General features: G+C 34.1%; 1 protein-coding gene across 1 annotated transcript in view; it reads left to right on the top strand.

Moving 5' to 3' along the window:
• The window catches only part of TTN (titin), a 240350-nt gene that overhangs the window by 88572 nt on the left and 136979 nt on the right, over positions 1 to 14799 (top strand). The window contains exons 103-113 of the mRNA XM_072341903.1: positions 254 to 463; positions 591 to 668; positions 779 to 805; positions 1465 to 1512; positions 2258 to 2314; positions 2407 to 2484; positions 2728 to 2982; positions 3546 to 3638; positions 4183 to 4260; positions 5673 to 5741; positions 7042 to 7113. Of these exons, the coding sequence (XP_072198004.1) occupies positions 254 to 463; positions 591 to 668; positions 779 to 805; positions 1465 to 1512; positions 2258 to 2314; positions 2407 to 2484; positions 2728 to 2982; positions 3546 to 3638; positions 4183 to 4260; positions 5673 to 5741; positions 7042 to 7113 (1065 nt within the window). The remainder of the gene's footprint in view (positions 1 to 253; positions 464 to 590; positions 669 to 778; positions 806 to 1464; positions 1513 to 2257; positions 2315 to 2406; positions 2485 to 2727; positions 2983 to 3545; positions 3639 to 4182; positions 4261 to 5672; positions 5742 to 7041; positions 7114 to 14799) is intronic.

Below are 14799 nucleotides of genomic sequence, written 5' to 3'. Positions count from 1 at the left end.
TCTTCTTTTTCTTAATTTTTCTTTACCTTCTCTTTATTTTCCTAATTACTTCTCTTGTATAATATATCTACAGCAATCTTATTACATTTATATTCTTATGTCTTCTAATCTTCATTCTTATGTAGAAAACTTCACAGTAGACGGAAACTTTTGTTCCTTGTTACTGTACCTTACTATAATGTAGTTATTATCATGAAAGCTAAATGGCCTGACTGATAAACAATAATTTATTTCTTTTTTGTTTCTAAAACAGCTGAACCAATTCAGTTCACAAAGAGCATACAGAACATTGTAGTAAGCGAACACCAATCTGCTACCTTTGAGTGTGAAGTGTCCTTTGATGATGCAGTTGTGACGTGGTATAAAGGCCCCACTGAACTGATAGAAAGCCCAAAGTACAGCTTCAGAAGTGAAGGTCGTTGTCATTATATGACTATTCACAATGTAACTGCAGAAGATGAAGGTAAAAATTAATGAAATATTTGAACTGATGCCACTTTGTCTGATTTTGTTGTATGTTTTTTTTACTTATGAAGTGTTTTTATTTTACTTATAAAGTCATGTAAATACAAAATTCTTGGCTGTTGCAGGTGTATATTCTGTAATTGCTCGTCTTGAACCACGGGGAGAAGCAAGAAGCACTGCAGAGCTCTATCTGGTAACCAAAGGTTAGCAGATTTTTAAAACAAATTTGTGATCATAGCATCTGCAAATTTGTGAGTTTAAAATATGATTCTGGAGCAAATAATTCTGAAGGAAATGTATTTTTCTTTTGCAGAAATCAAACTGGAGTTGAAGCCTCCAGGTAAAGATCATGCACAATATTAGCACAAGATCATGTCTGTCATCTATCATAGATAGAATGTGTTTCTCTGCTTTTTCCTTTTTTTCCTGGTTGTAGTAAGTCAAACCTACACTCTGAAAAAATATTCCTTACCTGTACATATGAGGAACTATTTATTCTTATACACTATGGCAATTACTACTGTGGTAAATCTGAAATCATTGATTATCATCATGTGTGAGGTCTTATTTTGAGCAGTATGGGAAGCTGCATCCTCTAGCACAAATGAGTTTATTTAAATGACTGAGGAATACAGAAATGAAGAGAAACCAATGAATATAATCAATGTTTAATCGCAGTTTAAAAATAATTAAGGAAGCAAAATAGATAGCAATAGTCTCCTTATGATATATAATGATCTTCCTTTCTAAATGTTCTTAAGGAAGAGCCTACTCCAGAATGAGGTGAGCAATATATAGAAATAAAATGTAACAGCGTAAAGTCTGACCATATAGAAAGATTAATTCAAGAAGTTATCTATACATTGGGTTTCTTATGCTTGAGGGCCAAGGTAACTGTTCTCCTAGAGCAAGAAAAAATGAAACCATGGACTAGTCTTGAGAGCAGCAAATTCAGATATGTACTTTTTTTTTTCACAGTTAATTGTTTTTACTTTCTAGATGTTCCTGATGCCAAGGTAGCAGTTCCGCCTCAAAAACCAGCTGAAGGTAAAATAATAGAACATAAGCGTTTCGTAGTACTCTTTCATATCAGTAACAGCAAGGCAGTAGGAACCTCAAAGAAAGAACATAGGTAAGGTCTTGATAGGATCAATTAGTCCCCTCTTTAGAAATATGGTAAGAGCAAGCCTTGACTCGGATAGACTTGTTTTGCACTGTGGAAGGTGAAAACTGTAGATAGGAATGAACTTTGAAGGAAAAAATAAAAATAAAAATAAAAATAAAATAATAATAAACATATATGTCAATAGAAAATTAAAGACAAAGATAATTTTGAAGTTGTATAAACAAATTATATTATCAGCTCCCCAAACTCCGTTAATGGTCTACCAACAACATGCATTAAGTATGTTTCTGCTACATTCAGTAGTTTAGTAAGGACCTATAAGTTCATTCTCTGTTTCGTTTCCAAGATAATTTGGTAAATGCTTTGAGATGCAGCAGGATGGAAAAGATTTTATATTTAGATGACTTATTATCAGCAAGGAAAGGAGAATGATGCTAGAAAATAAAGCTTCCAAGTGTCATGATTCAAATAAAGGTTGACTATAGATTTCCACTCAAACCACATTGTTCCAGCTACAGTGAGCTATCAGAGTGAGCACCAGTTTTACTCTTATTCTGCAATTGCAGTAAAAAAATCTCTGTTTTTTAAATGCAACAAGATTTTTTGTCAATTAGAGGTCAATACTGTACTCATTCTAATTTTTTTTTTTTTTTTTTTTTTTACAAGCTGCCCCTATTCCTATTCTTCTGCCCCTCGTTCCTCCACCAGAGGAGAAAAAGCCAGGTAATTATACTTGAAGTAATTACATAGTGTTCATATGTTTAATTATGTCTTCTTTTGTTTTAACTTAAATTTTCATATATATATATTTTAAGCAGAAAAGAAAATTCCAGTAAAGAAAGTCTCGAAAAAGGTGGTTAAAAAGGGTCCCAAGGAAATCCCACCACCTGAAGGTAACTTAAAAAATAAACAACAAAAGAAATACTCTTTTTAAAATAGTGAAATTATTTTCTGGATCAGATGTCTCTTTGATTTCTGTGTTTATGTTCAATCTTACAGATCTTATAAAAAAACCTTCATATAACACTGTCTGCAAGGAAGAACTAATTTCACTAACTGTGAACATCCAATACACTTTGCAGATTCCAGGCTATGATGATAACATGGTTGTTTTGTTTTGTTTTGTTATTTTTAAGTTCCTGAGATAATGCCAGAGGAGCCCAAAGAGGTCAAAATAACATCTATGGCAAGGAGAGAAGAGATACATGAAGAAAAAATGGAAATATATGAAAAGCCCAAAGAATTTTATGAAGAATGGGAAGAAGATTATGGAGAAGATCATGATTATTATTTTAAGGAAGAAGGTTATGATGAAGGGGAAGAAGAATGGGAAGAAACTTACGAGAAAAGAGAAGTGGCTTATGAAGAAAAACAAATCATTCATGAAGAAGGTATTAAAGAATTACTACTGTTTTACCACTTGAGTCTAAACATGCTGCCAAGTTGTAACTAGTACTTGATAATATAAGGATCCCAGTATGGGAAGATGTCAATACAAATGGAAAATGTTACACTATGTAATAGGATTACCAGCAAACTTTGAAGATTGGGCCATCTTTAAAAACTAACATGAATTACAAATTCGTAATTTGTTTTATTTTTAGTTGTTAGGATATTTTCTGGTATCATTTCACACATTCACACATTCTAAATGAACTTTTTTTAAATTAATGTTTCAAACTTTTTTTTTTTTTTTTTTTTTTTAATGCTAACGGTGGCATAATTTTGCAATTCCTTGTATGCTTCAGCTGTTTAAGATAGTAGTATGCCTCTATGACCAGAACGTGATTTTAATGGAAAAACATGGAAATGAGCCAAAAAATGTACTGCAATGATTCAATCTTCAAAACTCTGTATGTTTCAACTTTCTAATTTATAATGATGTAACTAATTACTTCTGTGAGCCTTTAGAAAATGCAATTTCCATCATTAGGAAATGTTTTTATTTTTAAAGTGGTTGAAGTTCCTAAGAAGCCTGTGCCTGAGCGAAAGCCTCCAGCAATTACAGCTGAAAAGAAAGAAAAGAAAGAAGTTACAGTTCATAAAGGTATGTCATACTTGCAAAAGTAACAGCAGTGTTTATATTGACCTCTCTCAGGCTGCTCCTTCAAGCTGTACTGCAGTGGCTATTCACATTTGCTTGAATAGGAATGATCTTCATGTTGAACAGTGACATGACCAAGGGCCATATCAACCCTTCTGTTCCCTCACTTCAGATTTTCCTGCAGAGAGAGAATATGACAAAATGATTGAAGCAAAACCAGAACTGCTAGTAAAATCAAGCTAAGCTTGTTATTTTTTCCTCTTACAGTATATTAGCCTTGAACCTAAGGTGATGTTTTTGAGTCAGTGAAAGCTGCAGTTCTAAGAACTGTTTGAATAGATCATTGCATATCTCTCAGTGCAAGGTGGGCCATACTGACTATTTCATCAATACCTTTACCCCATTGTTCAATGGCAGTGAACAGTGTGATGAATAATGCATTGGATGCTCACATCTTAAATGGGAAAAAGTTAGTTCTACCTGTTTTATGTATGAAAAATAATTTGCAAGATGACACAAATGATGAGTATATTTGTATTGCTTACAGTTGTCAAGAAACCTGTTGATGAAAAAGTTGAGATTACCACTCAGAGGGTTGCAGAGGAAAAGCTCAAACGGGCTGAGGGTAACTACTGCTTGATTACCTTAATGTTGCCTTTACGTGAAAGTAGCAGCTATTTTTACTTAGCTAATATGCCTATGCTAGTTTGGTCATAATAACTCCAGGCAATGCTACAGGCCTGGGGAGAAGTGGCTGGAAAGCTGCCTGTTGGAAAGGGATCTTGGACAGGTGGCTGAAGATAAGCCAGCAGTGTGCCCAGGTGGCCAAGAAGGCCAATGGCATCCTGGCTTGCACTAGAAATGGTGTGGTGAGCAGGACTAGGGAAGTAATCCTGCTGCTGTACTCGATACTGGTGAGGTCCCATCAAGTATTGTGTTCAGTTTTGGGCACCTCAGTACAGAAAGGACATTGAGGTGCTGGAGTAGGTCCAAAGAAGGGTAACAAGGCTTGTGAAGGGCTTGGAGAGTATGCCCTATGAGGAGAGACTGAAGGAACTGGGGCTGTTTAGTCTGGGGAAGAGGAGGCTGAGGGGAGACCTTATGGCTCTCTTTCAATATGTGAAAGGTGATTACAGTGAGAGTAGGGTTGGTCTCGTCTCACTGGTGACAGGTGACAGAATTAGGGGAAATACCCTCACTTTGTGCCAGTGGAAGTTTAGGTTGGATATCAGGACAAACTTATTTACAGAAAGGGTTGTTAAGCACTGGAGTAGACTCCTCAGGGAGCTGGTTGAGTCACCATCCCTGAATGTGTTTAAAATCAGCTTGGATATGGTGCGCAAGGATAGACATGATTTAGCAGAGGGTTGTTAGAGACGGGCAGTATGGTTAGGTTGCGGTTGGACTTCATGTTTTTTAATGTCTATTCCAACCTGAGCAATTCTATGATTCATTTTACATGGATCTGAATAACTTGTCAGTCTTTGGAACAGCTGTAATAATAACCTCTGTAGTATTTTGTAAAAGGAAGACAAAAAGCTTTTTATGTGAAAATAGGAAATTTAGATGCTGACAATGGACACTTTAAAGAAGTGTAGAATTGCATCAAGCAGCAAAAACTGTTTCACTCTAAGCTCAAGATCTGTCTTCCTCAAATTTCCAGCCCAACTTGTCTATCAGTATGCCTTAGTTATAAGTTTGTAATTAAGATGCATCTTTATTCTCTTGGTAACCAGTTATTCTCATATAGCATTTACCATTCTGCAGCAGGAGTTCATTTGCTAGAATTCAAAATATGTCAAGATAATGACCTTCTGTGTACTAAATGTTCTGAGTTACCCAGCCCCTTCAGAAGGCGACTAATTAAATGAAGCTAACACTTTCTTTTTCTCGTTTTGCATGAATCTGAAGAGTCTGGCTTAGCTGCTGAGCTAGATTATGTTTGTTGTGTTTCCAACGCTATTCCTAAAAAGCTGTAGATTTGTTTTAATCTTTTTTCTAAATACATGTCTGATTAACCAAATTTAATGCTAACAGTTACCAAGAAAATCCCACCAGCAAAACCTACACCAATGATCGTTGAGGAAAAAGTTATGAAAAAGGAAGGTAAAGATCAGCACCTTTCAATTGTACTTTACAATTTTTCTAGTACAATGTGAACTCTTGTGTCTCTTGTGAACATATAGAACTGTGCATGTACCTGGATCTGTTGTACTGATTGTGCTTTCATTCTGTAAAATGTATGTCTACCATGATTTTGCCTATCACAAAATATGTTTTTCTCATGTTTGTGATGTGACTGTCTTTGTGATTCATATTTAAATAGTGGATATGTACTATGATTTAGTTTTCTCTTTTTCTGTTCTGCCTGTTGTCACATACTTACATGACAATGTCTCAGTGCCCTAACACTTCTTTGAAGAAATACCTTTGAAATCATTATGATACACTAATTGCAGAGATCTGAGCATGAGTTTATTTTAAATTCTGGTGTTAACAGTACCTGTATCTTTAGTTTCTAACATAGTAAAGTTTACATCAGTTCTTGTTCTGTGCTCAATATGTGAGAATGTCATTACTGACTGTCTAAATATGTCTAAGACTTTAGTGTACAATACAGATAAAGATTTCATGAAAATTCACATGCTCTCTACCACTGCTGTGGATCTATAATATAAAATACTAAAACAAAATCCTATCTTTAAAGTACCGACAGTAGAAAGATGGACTATTTCAGAAGAAAAGATGTCAGTTTCTGTCCACAGAGAAGAAGAGTACTCATATGTCACAGGTATGTAAAATAAAAACAAGCACAAACGAACAAACAAAAACAAACAAAAAAATTGTAAAACCAAATTAAAACAAAATCACACATCCAAAACAAACAAACAAACAAAAAAAAATATCAGTACTTTTCTGTCTTGCTGTATTTTCTTTAAATCAACTTTTATTTCAAATTACATATTTAGACATATTTATGTTTTGGTATGCATTGCTTCTTTTTGTTCATTGTGTTATGTAGCCTCAGTTTTCTTTAAATTAACAGATGTTAACATCTAAGCTATTATTTTTTTCTAAACATTGTTTAAATGCTTCTCTTTGAAGAGCCAACAGAGCATGAGAAAACAGTTGAAGAAAGATTCTTTGAAGCTGTTTACCCCATTGAAGGTAGATTGCTTAAAATGAGACACTAATCAATATTTAAGATTTTTTTAAACAATTTGAATCTTAATAAAAACTCACTGTGAGATCTACATGTTCAGTTGATTTTCTGGACAACGTTAGCATATGTTGTCAGTGGACCTTTGTGAACTGGACACATAATATCTTAAAAGTGTTTCACGTTTACTACAGACATTGGGATTTCACATCTTCGTGTTTAATATCTTTAAAATTCCTGTTGCAGCACATAAGGAAGTTGAAGAGGAGGAAGAACAAGAGGTCATTTCTGAAGAACTGGTGACTCATTATGTTGAAGGTGAATTAAATCTTTGCAGCCTCTGCCTAATTTCTTTTTCTTTTCTTTTTTTCTTTTTTAAATTTCATGTTATTTGTCTGTACCACTCTATAGAAAGAACAGAGCTCAGATCTTTCCATTTCTCTATGGTTCTACCCTCAAACATCACCTCCTACTGCATTTCCAAATCTGCTTCTTTATCACTACTTCATTTAAATCCGTGATTTATTTTTTTAAAATTTGAGAATATTTATCTGTCTGAAAAACATCATATTTTTTGTCATGAGGTGTTTGCTTACACAGCATGTTGAAAATAGTCTACAGCAATGTAGTAAATCTCTTTCTATCTTCTAAATGCTAAAGTTAAAAAAAATAATAATAAAATAATCTTACTATCTTTCAGTATATTTTTGTAAGCTATCTTGAATGTTTTTATGAATCTACTATCCATGTGCCTTTCATTTTGCATTGTCTTTCTTTGCCTTTTTCTGTGTTGTACCTTAGTTTACAGTGTTTGAATGTGTCTCAGTGTCTCTTCTCTTTCCTAACAATCTTGTGTTTGTTTCTTGTGTTTGCTTTGACTGTGTGTTTCTTGCAGATAAGAGTAGGATATTTTTTCTTCAATAGAGTGCCACGAAAAATGATAGCACATAAATGTTGATACTGGAATTTTATTTTGTATTTTAGTGTCTTTCCTAAATAGTCTACATTATGTCCAATGGGTTGTACAATGTATTGTGCTGCGCTGTTTGTCTACTTGTCCAGACACTGTGTGCTATAAAGCAATCTTGAAATCTGAATAAGTGTGGTGAAAACTAAAACTCTCTCTCTTTGGCAATGCTTTCCAAGTGCCTGAGGTCCCTAAGAAACCTGTTCCAGAAAAGAAAGTTGCTGTTGCTAAGAAGGAGGTGTCTCCCCCAGTAAAAGGTACAGCATCTTTTGAAAGTGGACTTTAACCAGTCCTGTATTGTTGTTTTGTTCTAGCTGCTACTCAATTCTAAATGTAAACGTATGTAGTATATGTGTGTTGTATGTCTGTTCTGACCTAAGACAACTCAAAAGCCTTGACAAGATTCCCTAAACACATTTTAATGTCTTTTAAGTGCCTGAAGTGCCTAAAAAACCTCCACCTGAAGAAAAAGTACGCGTTCCAGTTCCCAAAGCAGAACCTCCACCTGTCAAAGGTATACTTAGTGACCTCTCAAATAGCTTTTTTTTTTACTGTTTTTTGTTGTTGTTGTTGCTGTTGTTGATTTTAGTTTCTGTGTAATTATATCTGTCAGATTTTTTTTTTTTTTTTTTTTTCCTTTTTGAATGTATAATTGTTTGTGCATGTTACACTTTTTAAGGCCAGGCAACATACTCATATGGCTCTCTCAAGTTATGAAATTTGTCTCAAAGCTCTTTAGAGTCTTCCAGTTACTGATCAAATAAATGTTTTTTTTCAACTATATGTTAGTCTTATATTTTCTATGTTAATTGTAATATTTATGCAATATTTGGTGCATCTTGATATTCTTATGAATGGATAGATATGTAAAATTCTCAAATAGGTCTTTGAAATACGGAATTCAGTTGTTTTGTTTCATGTTTTTTAAGTGCCAGAGGAGACCAAAAGAGCTCCCCCAGAGAAAAAAGTTGCTGTTCCAAAAAGAGAAGCAGCTCCACCACCCAAAGGTATACTTAAATATCTTAAGTGTTTTGTTTGGTCTAACTTTGTTCATTATTGTTAGGTGATTCTAGGTTTAGTTGTGCCTCAGTAATACTAGTTATGTACATTTTGTGTCAGTTTTGTTGATAACTGTGCTTTAGATGTAGTCTGGAGACACTTGTAGTTTTGTTTATTTAATATTGTTTAATTAATATCTCTGAAGCACCAGAAGTACCTAAGAAACTAGTACCAGAAGAAAAATTGCCTCAGATTCCCAAAGTAGAAGTGGCTCCACCTGCAAAAGGTACTGTGTCTTGTAGTCTTCTGAACATAAACATTTCCCTTGGTTTAGTCAGCTGTTCTTTGTAATAAAAATGTCTGTGTAATCTTTTTGAACAATACTTTTTTGTTTCATGTTGTTTTTGCAAGTTTTGCACTTTCTAGATTCTAAAATTAAATGCCTTTTTTTTAAAAAAGTGCCTGCAGTTCCTAAGAAACCTGAACCTAAAGAAAAGGCACCTCCTTCTGTTCCTAAAAAAGTCGAGGCTCCTCCAACTAAAGGTATGCTTTCCAGTAGAATAAATAAAATGCTTTTTCTTAGCTTCTATGTGTATGTTCTGTCTTGTCATTGATTTCTGCTTCCTTTATGAATTCCACAGTGCTGATTTAGTGGCAGTAGAACAATGGATACTTTTTTTGTGTTGTACATTACTTACAAAAATACCAATGTGAAGTGTTGAATCTCTGTTGTGTTATTTGTTCAAGACCCTCGAGCAATTCTTTGGAAACTTAGTTATTTGCATTTTGGAAGATGACTTTCACGCTGGCATTAGAAAGTCACACATTTAATATTACTATCTTTCCAAGTGCCTGAAGTGCAGAAGAGAGCAACTTTTGAAGAAAGAATGCTTATTACAGAAGAAAGAATATCTATTGCTGTTCCAGAAGAAATCCCATCACCTGAAGGTAGATTGTTAACAAACGCCAATGAGAAACATGTGCTTTTTCTAGACATCTCTTGCTTTAAGACCAAGATATAACTATGCAAGAATTTTTTGTTAATTACTTTGAATGAGCTTTCTGTTGGAATATTTGATAGACTCCTAGTTAGTTAATACCCTCTGAATGCCACTTAACATCCCATTAAATGTATGGAATACTACAACTAATCTTAGCATCAGACTTTCATGAGATGTAAAGATGTATAGTGTTGAGGTTAGATACCAGTGCCTGGGACCACAGCTATCCATTTCTTCTAGTCCCTACTTTGCTCTCTGCAGCCTTGCAGATAGCAGCACTATTTTCTCCACATGGACTCTTTTAGTTCAGATTCTCATACTCAAAGGAGGCTGGGATCAGTTGTTTTAAGTTGGTGTAATTCCAACACAGATCTGTTTCAAGATAGTTTAAATCAACATTTTGACTTTCCATATGCCATTAATGACTTGCTTGTCAATATAACTTATGTTCTATTAACGTTACAAATGTATTTAAAAGAGGATATGGAAGTTATCTACTTAAAACATGAACATGCTAACATATACTCATATATGCAGATATACTGTTAATTTTTCTCCCCTGCTAATCAGTCTTTTACTCCTGAACAAACTGATGTTTTCCCTAATTCAGTCATATTTGTAGACATATATGACAAGCTTTCCTTTCAATTAATGACCTACCCTTATCTTGTACCCTTCTTACTTTCATGTTGCTGGATCAAGTAACATCTAGTTCTTTCCCTACATCAGCTGTTGTGAGGGGGAGGTCTGGGGATCTGAGGCATTCTGATGGGCTGACATTTGACCTGTGAAAAATATTTGAGAGAGACAGCAGTACGTAATATGGTACATGTGTCACTCAGTACAGATCATAAATGGTGTGCACAGCACTTCCTATACATTATGCATATTGTCATACAGAACTTTTAAGAGTTGATCTTCATCTTGTCCATCTGTTGAATGATCCATCCATCCACCAGAAATAATAAAATTAAACATTTTCTTTAAAGAACCAATAGTTGAAGAATGGTCTGAAGAAGAAATGGAGGAAGTATCTGTTTCCATTCACAGAGAAGAGGTTTCTGAAGGTATGATTACAATTCAAGAATACTAGACAACAGCAAAAGGAAACTTTTGTTTTTGTATCAAAAATAGCACTTTTGATACACTCTATTTAAAAGGAAATTTTACTACTGCACAAATATGCCTTAAGTTTCATATCTTATCGACTGTAATATTGTTTTCAATTTGTCTTGCTTTTGAAAAGTGTAATTACTCTTGCCTTACTACAGTGAAAATTAGGTGTCGCTTCAATGTTTTATTTTTATTTTTTACAATTACTCTCCATTGAAATTACTCATCCACTTAGTTTCCTGGATTAAGTAAAGACCTTTCAGACTCTCATGATGTATTCCTGTTTCTTATACAATTTCACAGGATACTGATAAAATTGTTTTCAGCTATGAGTTTACTGGTGTTAACATAATTCTGTAAGGAACAGTAACATACACCGATTGTCTCAATTTTCTTCACAAGCAACACCATGGAAAGTATTTACAAGGGATAACTTTATCCAATTAATTAATGATTTTATTTTTTTTTTTTTAAGTAACTGGGAAGCCTTCTTGAAGTAGACGAGTCCTAATAGTAGTGTAGTAACAGACACAGGAATGGGAAGTTCTAATCTGTCACTTTGTATGCCAGATTTTCAAGTTCACAGAAATATGAGCTAAGAGTCTTAAGCTGCTCGGACTTGTTCCACTGGCTTCAGAGGGAGGAGGAGTGTAAAAGTCTGGATTTTAAAAGACACCAGAGATGTCTTTTAGTAAAGCACACTGCTTACTCTTGTCTTACAAATATTTTGTTATGTACCTGTGCCAAGTAAGGACAGTAATAGATGACAAATACTTAAATTCAGGTATTTTTATTTTACTATTTTTAAGTGACTGAAGAAGAGTCTTACTACATAGAGGAGAAGGTAACTGTGCCTAAAAGAAAGGAAGCCCCACCTGCTAAAGGTATACATTCTTTTCATTAAAAAACAAAACAAAACAAAACAAAAAAAAAACAACACAAAACATATGTTGTTTCTGTCTGTGTTCCTTCTTTCATTATTCTGAGTGAATGTTGCCACTACGTGTTTCTGTACATTTGTGTGTTTTTACATTAAAGAAATGTGTGTATGCTAAAGCAACACTATTTGTCTTTGTAAAACTATGTGTTATAATCTCTTAAAGTGCCTGAGAAGCCTAGGAGAGTTGCCCCTGAACCAGAAATTCCAGCTGCTCCAAAGGAAGCTCCAGCAGCTAAAGGTATAAAACAGTTCCTCATTTTGATGATGTTATACATGCCTCGTAAAGAGGATAATATCATACTGTCTTTTTGTGTTGTCATGGGTAGTGTTTGCTTTCAATGATGAATGATTGTCTCAAATTCCATCTTTTACTACGAAAAATAAGTTAGTAAATTGCTATTATTTTTTTAAAATGACAAAAAGTAGTGTAGTTTGTAATTACAAACATTACAGCTTATTCTTTCTCATCTTCCCATCTTATTCATACTTCTGAAGTGCCTGAAGTTCATAAAAAAGCAGCTCCAAAAGAGAAAGTACCTGTCCCTGTTCCTAAGAAAGTGGAGGCTCCACCATCAAGAGGTATATCTATGGTTTGGTCCACTTGTAAAAAAAAATTAAAAAAAAATCTTTTATTCTTGCATTCCTTCTTTGACATGCATGCATGCTGACAAATCTCACATATTGAATTTCTTCAATGTTAAGCATGTACTTATGTCTGTTTATCTACAATATGGACTATGGACTGTGTCTTGCTGATGGTATTTATATGTTTATGTTATGCCTGTTGCTGAGATCAATCCCACTTTGTAAAGTTGCACAATCTTTTTTAAGAACGTCCAGAAGTGCCCACTGTTGAGATAGCTGTTGAAGAACCACCAGCAACCAAAGGTAAACAGAGAGAATAACGTCATAATACATATTTTTTTTGTTTGTCTTGAAGTATTTGTGTTCAGGTGTTTTACGTAAAGTTCTTATTTGTTAGTATCTGTAATCTCTGTCTGCATCTCCCCTTTCTTCTGTTTGCGTTGTTTTCTCTATGGGTCTAAAGTACACACTTCTGTGATGTCTCACTTTTGTTGTTGAAGTTTCTGAAGCATTTTCTTTTACATAAAATCAGATGAAGTATGAAAAATTCCACGTGTCTTCACATCAAATATTACAACTATTCTTATTCTTTCAAAGTGACTCAAGTGCACAGAAAAATTATCACAGAAGAAAAAGTTGCAGTTGCTAAGAAAGATGAGGCTCCACCCAAAAGAGGTATATCATTTTTAAGAGCTAAATAAGAAAGCATTTTTCTCTGAATTATCTGATTTATAATTATAACATATAATTGTATAACAAAAGCTGTTTTATTGTTGTTTGCTGTCATTTCCGTATTTGAGTTAAAGAATTGTCGGGTCTTTGATTTTGTGTTTTGTTATCTGATGTCTGTGATTAATTCAAAATCTTTTAAAACAAACAAAAATTTTACAAAAATGCCAGCAGTGCCCAAGAAGGCTGTGCCAGAAGAGAAGGTTTCTGTTCCGGTTTCACGGAAAGTGGCCGCTCCACCAGCTAAAGGTATTTAAGCTCTTTTCACAGTAGAGAAGTCTTCTAAGTGCCAGATATATGAATGCATTATACTCATCATCTGCCTGGCTAATATTCCATTCTCTAGCATCTTGATTATAAATGCAAAGGAACTTTGTCTTCTCCCTTGCAAAAAATGTGGTAGGTGATGGAGAACAGTCACAAGCCTTGCATTTTCCAAGTTGCTAGTTTCTAAGCTGCTAGTTCACTGATTACACTGGCTGCTTAAAAGCTCTGGAGAGCTAAATGAAGTGATAAATGTTTATAATATCAATAATATTATTAAAATATTAAAATGTTTATAATATCAATGTTTTAGAACATTGTCAATATTCAGAGTGGCAAATTTCAGACTTCGAAATGTGTTCTGCTTCTCTGATCTTGTTTTTGAAATATAATTTTGTTATGTGTGCTCAGTGTCATATTTGTGATTAAATTGTTTCTGAAGGATCTAGAGAGATTCATCTCCATCTTTGCATCTTCATGTTGTGTGATTACATAATTGGCTTTTTGATGTCTTTTACACTGTATGTAAGTCTAATATTTTCTGTATTATTTTAGTAGATTATATTTCTAATGCTACTAAAATTGTCAGGTGTTTCAAAGCATCTAATTCTAGGGAATTTATTCTTGGAACACCTCCAATCCAGTATTCTTCCAAATACTTAGTGCTTCCCTAGCAACCATGCATTAAAAATTCAGCTGGTCAATTTCTCTGTGAATTTAAGTGTCTTTGTATTTGTCTTTCATGTTTTTGTTGTATTTACTGTAAGTGTTGTTGATGTGTAGATCTGTTCTATTTCCTTGTAATTGTTTGTCCATTTTTCTTTTGTGTGGGCTTTGTATGGAAATAGATTATTCTTTTAGAATTTTGTATTCTTACAACTACTGTCTTTAAAGTGCCAGAAGAGCCGAAGAAAATGATCCAAGAAGAAAGAGTAGCTGTTGCTGTTCCAAAAAGAAAGGCGTCACCACCGCTAGAAGGTACTCCTGCCCGTGGATTAATCTATGAACAGACTTCGCTAAAGCAATACCATGAGAGCTTAAAACCTAACATTCTGGCACCATTTTTTAATAGTTCTAATGCTCCAACAACAGCCCCCAAGGGAACCTTAAAAGAATCTTTGTAAAACACCCCAATTACTCTAGGTGTGAGAGGTGTCTGGAAAAAATAATCAGTTTTCTAAGAAACACTTAATGGGATATGTGTTTGTACATGATATTGCACCAGAAAAAAATTAAACTAAACTAAACTCTGTCTTTAAAGTACCAACTGAAGAAGAACACTGGGCTATGTCAAAGGAAGTGTCTGTTTCTCTTCACACGAAGGAGGAGATTTCATACACAGGTATGAACAAAGTGAATCTTCGTCCAAATTTACATTTGACAGCCAATTACAAAAAAGAGAGAAA

Source organism: Excalfactoria chinensis, chromosome 7 (assembly GCF_039878825.1).
Source record: "Excalfactoria chinensis isolate bCotChi1 chromosome 7, bCotChi1.hap2, whole genome shotgun sequence".
NCBI lineage: Eukaryota > Metazoa > Chordata > Aves > Galliformes > Phasianidae > Excalfactoria > Excalfactoria chinensis.
Note: the sequence above shows the minus strand (reverse complement) of the source record. Positions and strands in the feature narration are given on the sequence as shown.